At 35.1% G+C, this 14,612-nt stretch overlaps 1 protein-coding gene across 1 annotated transcript; it reads right to left on the bottom strand.

The window, feature by feature from the left end:
* Positions 1 to 948: 948 nt before the first annotated feature.
* On the bottom strand, positions 949 to 14,594 carry LOC117331889 (tafazzin-like). Its single transcript, XM_033890846.1, has 9 exons — positions 14,516 to 14,594; positions 14,066 to 14,193; positions 12,460 to 12,585; positions 12,058 to 12,276; positions 10,872 to 10,913; positions 7,974 to 8,036; positions 6,266 to 6,324; positions 5,822 to 5,893; positions 949 to 3,956 (listed from the first exon to the last, which is right to left on the bottom strand). The coding sequence occupies exons 2-9, from the start codon at positions 14,175 to 14,177 to the stop codon at positions 3,861 to 3,863; spliced, it is 789 nt and encodes a 262-aa protein (XP_033746737.1). The 5' UTR covers positions 14,178 to 14,193; positions 14,516 to 14,594; the 3' UTR covers positions 949 to 3,860.
* Positions 14,595 to 14,612: the final 18 nt, after the last annotated feature.

The following is a 14,612-nucleotide window of genomic DNA, read 5'->3' on the forward strand; positions in this document are numbered from 1 at the left end:
ATCCCCCCACCCCCAGAAGAATCAAGAGTCCCATTATTATACCAGCAGACTATATTACAATTCACCAGTGTAAGTGAATCATTTTAAGTTCATTAGAAATTTGCATTGGGACCCTTGACCTTTAATTCAGGGAAAGTAATTCGAGAACATCCGAGAAAGACCCATTACGAAACAATATTGTTAGATGTTATAATTTAATATTCATCAGTATTAGAAAAAAAAATCTTTGTGTCAAGGTCATGAAGTCACTGTACATACATAAACAGTCTTTATACATGTATAATGAAAGGCTGCCATTTTTTCAACAAGTACATCTAATGATACTGTATATGCATAATTAGCATATTCAGTACGGTGGTAATTCTCTAATACATCCTCCTGTTGAACAGGTTATCAATAATTTCTAACAACTTTGCTATGAAGCATGTTTTGAACCGGAGATTCTAAAGCTACAAGAAGAGTATCATCCACTTGAATGCTGAAAATTTGAGGCCCTTGGACTGTTTTCAACATTCACAATATCCCATTCAAGGAAAACATTTCATGTTTTTTTTTATATATTCAGTTGTGCAACACTATACTTGTCCTCTAGGCCTCTTATTTGCCATTATTATGGTCAAGTGTCATTTTAGTCAGATGTTGCTAGAAACAGGAGGCAGAGAAGTAAGGCATAATATGACATGGTTTGGTTTGGTTTGTTTTTGTTTAACGTCCTATTAACAGCCAGGGTCATTTAAGGACATGCCAGGTTTTGGAGGTGGAGGAAAGCCGGAGTACCCAGAGAAAAACCACTGGCCTATGGTCAGTACCTGGCAACTGCCCCACGTAGGTTTTCGAACTCGCAACCCAGAGGTGGAGGGCTAGTGATAAAGTGTCGGTATACCTTAACCACTCAGCCACCACGGACATAGAACACACACGAAAAAAATATATAACATAAACAAATACTAGTCATACATAAAATATTTATTGAAGTAAAATCAAATGATTATCACTTAAATGTTAATACTGAGCAATGAGCATTCTTTGATTACATTAAATGCTTTATTCTCAAAAAACTTATCATATTTATTGTACCTCAAATCCAGCTTTTAAACATTTATAGGCTTACTAGACAAAACACAATGTTCCCCGACACTGTGAATCAGCATTTCAGATGTACTTGGTTTCATTGTATGTTGTAAATGAACATACAAGATTCATTGCACATGTAGTATAAATATAAACTGATACAACAAATCGCCCCAAAGCTGTATCAATGTGATGAAAATTATGTAGAAGTGGATTACCCCTGAATATTTGATGACAAAACCACCGGTTTACAATTCATATCCAGGTAATCAACAGAAAATATTTCTATTTAGATATTGAGTTGTCAGAAGTACAATATACGTAGCTTTATATATTCATGAGAATGTATGTACAGTAATGTAGCACTTTTCACACCTAGAATGGAAAGATACAATAAAACTATAATGTAAACATTATTGTAAACAAAAGAAAATCAAAATAATCCAGTCTAGCAACAACAAATTTACTTTCAAAAATTCAAAACACTTCTGTTCATCAGCACATCAAATTGATATTAATCCATTCAAGATGAATATTATCATTTAAGACGATCAAAATGTAATTCCGAGGAATGTTGTTTAACTAACACTAAATAATCTGTATAATAATTTGCAACACAATCTCAATCAGAGAATCAATGATAGGCAATTTATCTTCGAAGGGGGAAGTAACTGAAAGGAAGGTAAATGAAAATCTCTGCCATCTACACATTATAAGTTTTGTGAGAGGATTTATAAGCCTGGAAACAATAGCATGACACCGGTACCGTGTACAATAGACTGATGTCTCAGTAGAGCTAACGAGGACAGTGACATGGCTCATTGGCATGTGTCTTGTAGGAGGGATATATCAATAGTATTGTACCACAATATTTGCATGGGAAATTTGGCCTGTTATATATAATACAGCCTGACTAGATATCTGATCCCATAGGATGCCTTATAGATGCTTGATTTCTTGGTACATCCTTGAAGTTTCAGGGGTTGCTGTCTTTTATATTCCTTACAGAGTTGGAAGAGAAATTACCGGGTAACAAGAATATAGAGCTTTATCTTTAAAAAGGTTTAAACATTTTAATGTGATATTTTTTATAGCCAGAATGATATGGTAATATTAATTTCATTAATTATACACAGCTTGAACAACTACTGACAATGTAATACTATGTACTCAAAAATCTTCTTGTTAGAAATTCAATACTGAAAGTGCACTCTTTCATAGGAATTTAAAGCTACACCAGCATGAACTGTACATGTATGGCACTAAATTATGTTCATCTAAACAAATCTTGTATCTCCAAATCTACCTTCATATTTTCAATTAACATTCTTTACATCTACCATACAGAGATAGTTCATAACATCGTATATAGTGTGTAATGTGTTGTCTTAACATGACATTTCAACAGTATACTGATATGGTAATGGATGAGCATTTGATGCGACACACACTACACACAGGTGAGGATTTTTAGAAATTTAATTCCATTAGATTTTTTTTGTATTGAAACTTTCAAATGTATTACAATTGCTATTAAATCATTGACTTTCAACTTTATCTACATGTATCTTTCATGTTCCTATATCAAGGAGCTGCAATAAGGGAAATATGTCCTTCACAACACATTTATCATGTTAGCTTTAGTTGCCTCCCTTTAATAGCAGAGCTTCCAATTACTGATATCAATTCTACAAATTCTGTTACCAAATGCATGCACAAAATAATACTTTTATAAATTTAGTAAACCAAGCCCCTCAAATGACTAGCCAAACACACGTATTACTACACCTATCCTACACATACCTATTTTACTATTAGGTAAATAAATTCCCTTATGCAATTAGTCTTTCAAACCCTAGTGCAATATTTCAAATCCACATAACGTCTGTAATATACGATCTAGACAAATCTTACATCCTTCTAATGCTTGGGTCACATTGAATAACATTTACATATCTTGTAAAAGATTCTGTATCTGTAGGTATCATAATAATAATAATTATTATGTCAATGACGTAGAAATCTTGACTAAATACAACATTATTGCTACATGTATGTGCAAACACCATTTATACTTAAAATACTACATAGTATGTGACTAGTTGGAATTTGCTATTAAATTCAAATAAACATGATATGTTACCTAGTATTTTGTATCTTACATCTTATTCTGTGTTGATCAAACATACAAAATTATGTGTTTTCCAGCCCATAATGCCAGTAACCCAAATATGGGCATAACTAATAATAGAGGCTGTGTATATCATACTTTTGTTGACACCTCTCAGTATAACCCATTTAGCAGTTGTGTTCCCTAGATAAAACATGCTACTGTATTTCAAATAGATCAAATAAAGGAGAGTCCTGAAGACCACACAGATATGACAGGAAAAGATATCCTATACAATCCGATTAAAATACAGATCATCACAAATACACTTCATGCATGTAACAAAAGATCTGATGGTAGCTGATAAGGGTCTTACCAAACAACAGGATTTTTGCAGTCAACTTGTGTTGTCTCCAAGCCTCTCTCCGACAAGATGTTTTGTCTGATTATAATAATGATCTGTAATCATACTACACGACGACCGGATTTGTCTGCTTATAATAATGATCTGTATTCATCCTCCACACACAGAAATAAGTAATAGAGATATCCAACACACCCACACACATGAGATAGTGACTCTACAAACATACACACAGGGATATAGGAGAATGGCGTTTCCTCCTGCTATGATGACAGATCCTGAGTTAAAACAGTAGGTGGAGGATTTGGGCCTGTGTTAGGAAGCTGCCTGCTTGTGTATAGACTCGGCCTGCACTTTCAGTTCTGCCATCCTCTCTTGTATTAAATCTGTTAGCTGCTTTCTCAGCTCCACCTGCAAGAAATAAAACTCAATTTGTGAGTGTAAATATTAACTTATGTTACCCAGAAGAAAATGACAGATAGCATGTACTGGCAACAATATAATGACATCACAGCAACAAATCAATGATGTCACCTCAACGACATCAATGACGTCACCTCAACGACACAATGACGTCACCTCAACAACACAATTATGTCACCTCAACAAAACGATGATGTCACCTCAACGACACAATGACGTCACCTCAACAAATCAATGACGTCACCTCAACAATAAAATGACGTCACTTCAACAAAACAATGACGTCACCTCAACAACACAATGATGTCATCTCAACGACACAATGACGTCACCTCAACAATAAAATGACGTCACCTCAACGACACAATGACGTCACCTCAACAATACAATGACATCACCTAAAAAACACAATGACGTCCCCTCAACAATACAATGACGTCACCTCAACGACACAATGATGTCACCTCAACTATACAATGACATCACCTCAACAACACAATGTCACCTCAACAAATCAATGACGTCACCTCAACAACACAATGACGTCATCTCAACTATACAATGACATCACATCAACAATACAATGTCACCTCAACAAATCAATGACGTCACCTCAACAATACAATGACGTCACCTCAACAAATCAATGACATCACCTCAACAATACAATGACGTCACCTCAACAAAACAATGACGTCACCTCAACAAAACAATGACGTCACCTCAACAAATCAATGACATCACCTCAACAATACAATGACGTCACCTCAACAATACAATGACGTCACCTCAACAATACAATAACGTCCCTTCAACAAAACAATGACGTCACCTCAACAATACAATGACATCACATCAACAATACAATGACATCACATCAACAAAACAATGACGTCACCTCAACAATACAATGACGTCACCTCAACGACACAATGACGTCACCTCAACAAATCAATGAGGACACCTCAACAATAAAATGACGTCACCTCAACAATACAATGACGTCCCCTCATCGACACAATGACGTCATCTCAACAAAACAATGATGTCACCTCAACAAATCAATGACGACACCTCAACAATAAAATGACGTCATCTCAACAATAAAATGACGTCAGCTCAACAAAACAATGACGCCACCTCAACAATACAATGACGTCACCTCAACAAAACAATGATGTCACCACAACGACATAATGACGTCACCTCAATGACACAATGACGTCACCTCAACAAATCAATGAAGTCACCTCAACAATACAATGACGTCACCTCAACAATACAATGACGTCACCTCAACAATACAATGACGTCACCTCAACAAATCAATGACGTCCCCTCAACAATACAATGACATCACACCAACAATACAACGACATCAAAGCAACATATCAATGGTGTCACATCAATAATACAATGACGTCACCTCAACAATACAATGACGTCCCCTCAACAATACAATGACAACATAGCAACAAATCTGTAGCTGCTCATACTGGAGTTACATACAAACTTTCACTAACATACCTTGAGGCATGGCTGAGAAAAGTGTGGAAAACTGAGTGGATGGACTGACTAACAGACAGACAGATGGATGGGGAGGAAACCTATAGTCCCCTTGGTTTCAATTGTAGGGAACTAATAATAAGATCAGAGAAAATTAATTTTCCCCTCTCTTGAGGACGTGACAGAAAAATCGCCAACCAGAGGGGTGATACCTTGGTTGTCTAACCTTAGGCTAGAATTTTGATATTGTAAAGTTACACGTCCATCTCCTGATAACAAATAGATATGAAAATTATGTGCGAACACTTTTTATAAGCTAGTGTTTGAATGAAATGATTCACACTTACTGGAGAGAGTTTATCCTTCTGATTAATGATGTCAGAAAAGTTGATTGCATCACCAATAACCATGGTCACTCTCTGGGGACAAAGAATACAATTACATACAGATTTAAATAATACCTCACTCAGGAGATGATTATTACACCTGATTATGTCTAAATAATCTAAAAATAGACAATTTTCCTCAAAAGAATGATAATATTTATCACTTAAAGAGCTTGAAATATGTTCAATCATATTCATGAAAAAATGCATATTAATTGAAATATTTGAATTCTTTAATAAAAACATAATAGGGCAATCAATTATAATTCTACAGTTTTCAAGAACCAGTAGTTGATGCAGCAGTATACAGAAAGATAGTCTCTCTATGGAATCACACATGACAGTCGTGCTACAGATGCTGGGATTCGATAAATATTTTAGTATTTATACATAGAGTCTACCTACCTTGAATAACCTTGGGTAATATTTAAACTGTCCTGTGTTGGGTGATACATTGTCCATACCTGTAATACCATAACATAAATTACTACTACTTGGTTCCAAAAACAAGAGATCCCTGAGGTTTTTTTTCCTTCTTTCCCTCTTCTTTCAAATCATTTAATAACTTGCATTGATATAGTACAATATAGCAGGAGTCAAAATTCAAGATGGTCACCTGTAAGCCATGTTGTTTATGGATCTGTCTCTAAATATAATATGCGTAACTAGGGACCAAGGGGAACTTACATATGAAATTTGAGAGAGATCCCTTTAGTACTTTCTGAGAAATAGTGATAACAATCTTCAATTATCAAAATCGAAGATGGCCGCCTGTCGGCCATGTTGTTTTCCAATCAGTCCCCTAATGGAATATGCAAAACTAATGACTAAGGGAAACATACATATCAAATTTCAGAAAAATTCTTCCATTACTTTTTGAGAAATAGCGATAACAAGTTTCAATTGCCAAAATCCAAAAAGGTCGCCTGTCGGCCATGTTGTTTTCTAATCGGCCACAAAATGCAATATGCACAATTAGGGACCAATGGTGATGCAGGGTGATTTGAAATGCACACCATCTGATGATGGTTGGCTAAAAATTCACCATCAATTATACATATGTGTAACTTATTTTTCAAATCATACCTGAATTGTGACAAAAAGGTTGATTATGTAAATTGTTACAGTATAGTACTGTGTTATACCTGTAATAATTTAAGGATTAACATACATTATTTTTTCTGTTATACAGTCATAACAGAAAAAACTGGAGTGTACTCTAAATAAACCGCGAAGCGGTTTATGAAGAGAGTGCACTCCAGTTTTTTTATGTTATGACTGTATAACAGAAAAAAATAATTTATGTTAATTCTTATAATTTAATTTCGTCTTATACACACCAAGATATTTCACTTTCTTTGGCGAACTCTTTTCTGTGATAAATTATTACGCAACGTCATCAGCCAATCAAAAATGACGTTACATTTCGCAACGTCAAAAATTTTGTTATGGAGGTATAACAAAATTATTTCAGCCAATGAAAATGCGTGTTTCATACAAAATTAAATTATAATGATAATAATTTAAGTTTTATGTACCACTATATCACAGCAACATAGCTGTCCCAAAGCACATCACAAATTATCATCCATGGCTACTGCCTACAGCTTACACACAACATTTGTTGCACTGCCCTATCACATACTTATTTACAGTCAACAGGAACACAATGGAGCAAAGTATATTGTTTGTTTGGGTTTGTTTTTGTTTAACGTCCTATTAACAGCCAGGGCGTTTTAAGGACGTGCCAGGTTTTGGAGATGGAGGAAAGCCTGAGTACCCGGAGAAAAACACAAATACAAAAATTAAGGATCTTTGATTCGGTCAATATGGTGTTATATCAACATTGTAGAATATAAAATATTAACCAAGGGCTATTTGATTCTACCAGGTTAGTATAACACCATATTGACCTCACCAAAGGTTCCTAATTGATAATTATCACATGATAAACTAGGTGTCACGTGACATGGTACCAATATCCCAGAATGAATGTTGTGATACCCTTTCAATACATCGTCACAGCCCTTATTCATACACAATAGAAGATAAATACTTATTTTTTATATAATATTTGTTTAACATGATAGATAACATTGTATGCAGCACCTACCGACATGGAAGAATGGTATCACAACTGGTAATTCTTTAGCTTCTGCAATCATTCTTCCAACACCTATAAAAACAACAATGGATACTGTCTCTGATAATAAACTACACTGTACTTTTTAGTCACATATTTAATATATTATGAATAGAATCTCTTTTTGATAAAATTTTTGTCAGTCATCTGTACTCCTATAAAATTTAAATTTTTGTTGTTAAAAAAAATTGGCACAGATGCAAACAACTTAGTTGTTAGAAAGCACATCACTGAAACAATATGATCTTTATGAAAACATGAGGGGCATTATATGGAGGTTTTACTGTATCAAGGGGCATTATAAGGAGGTTTTACTGTATCAAGGGGCATTATAAGGAGGTTTTACTGTATAAAAGGGCATTATATGGAGGTTTTACTATATCAAGGGGCATTATATGGAGGTTTTATTGTATCAAGGGGCATTATATGGAGGTTTTACTGTATCAAGGGGCATTATATGGAGGTTTAACTGTATCAAGGGGCATTATATGGAAGTTTTACTGTATCAAGGGGCATTATATGGAGGTTTCACTGTATCAAGGGGCATTATATGGAGGTTTTATTGTATCAAGGGGCATTATATGGAGGTTTGACTGTATCAAGGGGCATTATATGGAGGTTTAACTGTATCAAGGGGCATTATATGGAGGTTTGACTGTATCAAGGGGTATTATATGGAGGTTTTACTGTATCAAGGGGCATTATATGGAGGTTTAACTGTATCAAGGGGTATTATTTGGAGGTTTTACTGTATCAAGGGGCATTATATGGAGGTTTTACTGTATCAAGGGGCATTATATGAAGGTTTTACTGTATCAAGGGGCATTATATGGAAGTTCAACTGTATCAAGGGGCATTATATGGAGGTTTTATTGTATCAAGGGGTATTATATGGAGGTTTTATTGTATCAAGGGGTATTATATGGAGGTTTTACTGTATACAAGAGGGTCATTATATGGAAGTTTAACTGTATCAAGAGGGTCATTATATGAAGGCTATACTGTATACATTAGGGTCATTATATGGAGGTTTTACTGTATACATGAAGGTCATTATATGGAGGTTTTACTGTATACATGAATGTCATTATATTGAGGTTTTACTGTATACATGAAGGTCATTATATGGAGGTTTTACTGTATACATGAAGGTCATTATATGAAGGTTTTACTGTATACATGAAGGTTGTTATATGGAGATTTTAATGTATACATGAAGGTTGTTTTATGAAGTTTTTTTTGCTACTTACATGAGTCATTATACAGAGGTTTTACTGCATCAAGGGGAACTATTTGAAGTTTTTACTGTATACATGAGGGTCGTTATATGGAGGTTTTACTGTATACATGAATGTTTTCATAATTATGGAAGTTTTACTGCACAAATCAAACTACATTATCATCTGCCTACATTTACAATGACAGTAATGGTTTTGTTATCAGCAGTGGAAGCTGCTGAAACAGGTTTAGCTTACCCTATTTATACCGGAGAAACTCCTGACTTTGATTGACTCTGACTCTGACTGTAGCAGATTTAACTTACCCCATTTATACCGGAGAAGCTCCTGACTTTGATTGACTCTGACTGTAACAGATTTAACTTACCCCATTTATACCGGAGAAGCTCCTGACTTTGATTGACTCTGACTGTAACAGATTTAACTTACCCCATTTATACCGGAGAAACTCCTGACTTTGATTGACTCTGACTGTAACAGATTTAACTTACCCCATTTATACCGGAGAAGCTCCTGACTTTGATTGACTCTGACTGTAGCAGATTTAACTTACCCCATTTATACCGGAGAAGCTCCTGACTTTGATTGACTCTGACTGTAACAGATTTAACTTACCCCATTTATACCGGAGAAGCTCCTGACTTTGATTGACTCTGACTGTAACAGATTTAACTTACCCCATTTATACCGGAGAAACTCCTGACTTTGATTGACTCTGACTGTAACAGATTTAACTTACCCCATTTATACCGGAGAAACTCCTGACTTTGATTGACTCTGACTGTAACAGATTTAACTTACCCCATTTATACCGGAGAAACTCCTGACTTTGATTGACTCAGGCTGTAACAGATTTAACTTACCCCATTTATACCGGAGAAACTCCTGACTTTGATTGACTCTGACTCTGACTGTAACAGATTTAACTTACCCCATTTATACCGGAGAAACTCCTGACTTTGATTGACTCTGACTCTGACTGTAACAGATTTAACTTACCCCATTTATACCGGAGAAACTCCTGACTTTGATTGACTCTGACTGTAACAGATTTAACTTACCCCATTTATACCGAGAAACTCCTGACTTTGATTGACTCCGACTCTGACTGTAACAGATTTAACTTACCCCATTTATACCGGAGAAACTCCTGACTTTGATTGACTCTGACTCTGACTGTAACAGATTTAACTTACCCCATTTATACCGGAGAAACTCCTGACTTTGATTGACTCTGACTGTAACAGATTTAACTTACCCCATTTATACCGGAGAAACTCCTGACTTTGATTGACTCTGACTGTAACAGATTTAACTTACCCCATTTATACCGGAGAAGCTCCTGACTTTGATTGACTCTGACTGTAACAGATTTAACTTACCCCATTTATACCGGAGAAGCTCCTGACTTTGATTGACTCTGACTGTAACAGATTTAACTTACCCCATTTATACCGGAGAACTTCCTGACTTTGATTGACTCTGACTGTAACAGATTTAACTTACCCCATTTATACCGGAGAAACTCCTGACTTTGATTGACTCTGACTGTAACAGATTTAACTTACCCCATTTATACCGGAGAAACTCCTGACTTTGATTGACTCTGACTGTAACAGATTTAACTTACCCCATTTATACCGGAGAAACTCCTGACTTTGATTGACTCTGGCTGTAACAGACATTACTTGTTATAGATAATATGTATGAATCTCTGGAGAGTGCTGAGTCTGTACACTGTTATAAAGGTATCTCCCTCTCTCGATTGTCAGATTGTCATCTGTTAAATAACACTTGACTGTCAGATTGTCATCTGTTGAATAACACTTTGAAGAGAAAAGTTCTAGTATACATCCCGTAATAAAGAAATTCTGACTAAAAGAAAGAGTCAGGTTTATTTCAGAAAAATATAATATTTAGAATTATGTACATATTTATGATTATTTGTTGATAATATTTGTAAGCATTTTACTGAAATGCAATAGGCACAGGTGGGCTTATTAAAAGACAGTAGCCTAACTAATTGATGTGACATTTGGTATGACATAAAATGTGACATTACGTGTGACATTATGTGTGACATTATATTCTGTATGATGTTTGGTGTGACATTATATGTCATGTTTGGTGTGACATAGTGTATGATATTTGGTGTGATATTTGGACTGACATTATGTGTGACATTTGGAGTGACAATGTGTGTGACACTATGTGTGACATTTGGAGTTACAATGTGTGACATTATGTGTGACATTGTCGATGCATTTCTTTATTGGGTTTGTACCAGTAGTATGTACCAGTAGTATGGATATGAATCTGCTGTACTTGTAATGGAATGCGCAGTACCAGCAGAATGTAACTGGTTCTCGAGGATCGTTTTTTCAAACGTCCCTTTTGGAACCAAGATGGCGAATCTCTGATTCTTCATATGTCACGCGAATGTACTTTTTATTAAAAATGAGATGGAAACTCTCCATTTGGTATGAAATCTGATGAATTATATTTGTCAATATTTGACAGAACTATTCAGGTATTGATCTGACATTTGGTTACAATGTAAAAATAAGAAAATAATTGTGTTTTTAAGTGATGGCCGCAATCTTGGGAACTCATTTGAGATTCAATTGTGTTCCATTATGTGATAGTGTACCTATATGGTACAAGTGGTACATGCCCAATAAAGGCATCAACAGTGTGTATGACATTTGGTGCATGAAATTACTGATTACTGAATCATAATGGCTTGCTTGCCTTCTTTAGGCCATAGCATGAAGTCTATCACAAACACAACAAGCTTTCCTAGGCCTTTGACTTACCTTCAGGAAAAATATTCACCCATTCACCATTATTTAACTTTTCGATGGCAAAGTCCACACCTCGCTGGTACACGGAATCCCCCCTAACAACAGGGATACTTTTGACAAGGCAGAAAAACTTGGCATTGAATGGGCTGGTATAGCAGACATTGTCCGCTGCTAATGTCCACCTCATCTTCTCCCCAACTTTCCCAAACACAAATTTCCAGCCAAGGATACCTGAAGTAGTGACAATATTTTAAATCCTTCTCCTGTCTCGCTGGACTTATTCCAAACTTTTTATACTGTAAAACCTAAGCCCAACATGATCTTCTTGACAAAGTGTTAATAAATCAAGTCATTAGAATAAAATTTAAAATGTTGAAAGGTTATGTTATAGCTGAATAATCAAGAAAATCTCACCCCACAAAGTTGGGTCATCAAGGCAACTATGATGATTAGTTACTGTGATCAGTCCACGACCATTGCCAGTTTCCTGTATGTTCCTCGTCAATGTTTGCTTGTTCACAACCTTAAAATTATTTAATCCTGAAATGAATGACACATAGACACATACATTCACTTTTTTTTTATTTTCAAGGTAATTTGGTGGGGGGGGGGGGGGGGGGGGGTGACACCTCGTGGAAAATTATATCTTTAAGTAAATATGGAACTTTAAAATCTAAGACATCATACACCTGAATTGATTCTAATGTATAATATAATAATCCACTTAAAACCTCCCTATCTTTATAATATTATTACATATTTTGTTCATATAATGAAAATAATCCATATGGATTAAGTAATACTGGATTCTTCAATGTATCTCAAGCTCAACTCAAATCTACATCACTATAGTTCTTTCCTGACACAATGATCTAATGGAAGTTATTAGATTGGTCTATAACATCTGCTAATTCTACAAACATAGATTCAATAATTATTTCAATAATCAAGTAGAAAATACTTCCATGATATTTGAACAGTGCTATCCTCGGACTCTTAATATACTATTTTGTCATATCAGGCACACAGCTAGCGACTTAAACTTTGATAAATTTACTGACTACGTTATTAAAGATGACAGTTGTTATTGTAGAGCATATAGTGTGAAGACGCTTTTTTCAAGGCAAATAATATTTTACTAAAATATGTTTACTGAAAGTGCTGTCTACCTAAAATCTCAATGTTACACTATCGGACGTATTGCATCAATTTTTGGTACTTTCCAATGTGCAAAGAATTTTTATTTTTGCATTTGTATGATGTTTCATGACTAAATCAATGCGACTTGGATGAACATTTTAACAAGTTAACTTTAAAGTGATTTTGGCCATTTTTAATAACAAAACTATACCTCAATTGGCATATAATACACAAAGTTGATGTTGTTTATATCATAATATATGCAAGTTGGCGGTTTCCCTACTCCTATACATATATGAGGTCTTATTCCACCTGATTACATTGGTGGATATTGCGACAGCCTGTCAAAAGTTTCCTGTCGTGTAAACCTCTAATATTATTGGAGTAGGGGTTTCCCTAATCTGGTAATTATACAAACAGTGTTTGAAAGTATGTATGAAAATTCCTTAGACAATTGGTCTACAGAAAATTTAAATCCCTTAGCCAAAGTTATTTTTCGATAGACCTATATTTTGTAAACATATATTGTTTAAGTAGCATAACTGCATCACGCAAAAGCTTGCATCATCAAGTTCATACTCACTTAAATGTTTGAAGCCAATAACGCGCTATTCTCAGTAAAAACACCTTGATTGTAAACTCTGATTTCATATGATCGTTTGTCAGAAAATATAGGAATGTTGTTAACATGAATTAAAATGTATGTCAGGACTCAAACTTTTCATAGCCATTCGGGCCAACATTTAGAAATTTTACATAGACCGGCCAGGTTTTCTATAGCCTCGGGCCATCGGACCACCTTTACTTTCGAACACTGTACAAAGATGATGCAATGTGTTTGTGTCTCTATATTTGACGTAACTTTTAAATTCAAACTTACCAACAACAATTTTACTAATAAATCCAACTGATGAGATTGCCAAACGGCTCTTGATTCTCCAAACCGTGTTCAGTTTCTGAGGGAACTGCCACATATGTGGTTCCAGGGGCATTTTTGTGGCTGTCCACCTTAATTATAGAAAAGTCAAAATATTTTATGAAACAAATTACTGGTAAAATGACATAAAGTATAAACTGAAGAAATATATTAAAAGGAAAAGTGGGACACACGTATATTCTTTTTATTATATGGCATGCATGTTTGTGTGTATGTGATAATGTGTACTGAACACTGGCTAAGCATGTCATTGTCAACTTCCTTGAAACTTGAACAAGAATGTAAGCTTAGTCTAGTAACTCTTTCTGCTCTTTTCTATTCGATGTTTGAATGTCACTCAAAAACAATGATCGTATGAACATGCGATGCCAATAGTATAATTAAAATTCTTACAATTCAAAAGCTTGAAAAAAACTTCTTGTCTCAGAACAGTGCTTGGTTCTTCCACTTCCTGTCCATGTCCCCGTGTAAGAATTAGTTTACACTTCCA

Source organism: Pecten maximus, chromosome 7, assembly GCF_902652985.1.
Source record: "Pecten maximus chromosome 7, xPecMax1.1, whole genome shotgun sequence".
In the NCBI taxonomy this organism is placed as follows: domain Eukaryota; kingdom Metazoa; phylum Mollusca; class Bivalvia; order Pectinida; family Pectinidae; genus Pecten; species Pecten maximus.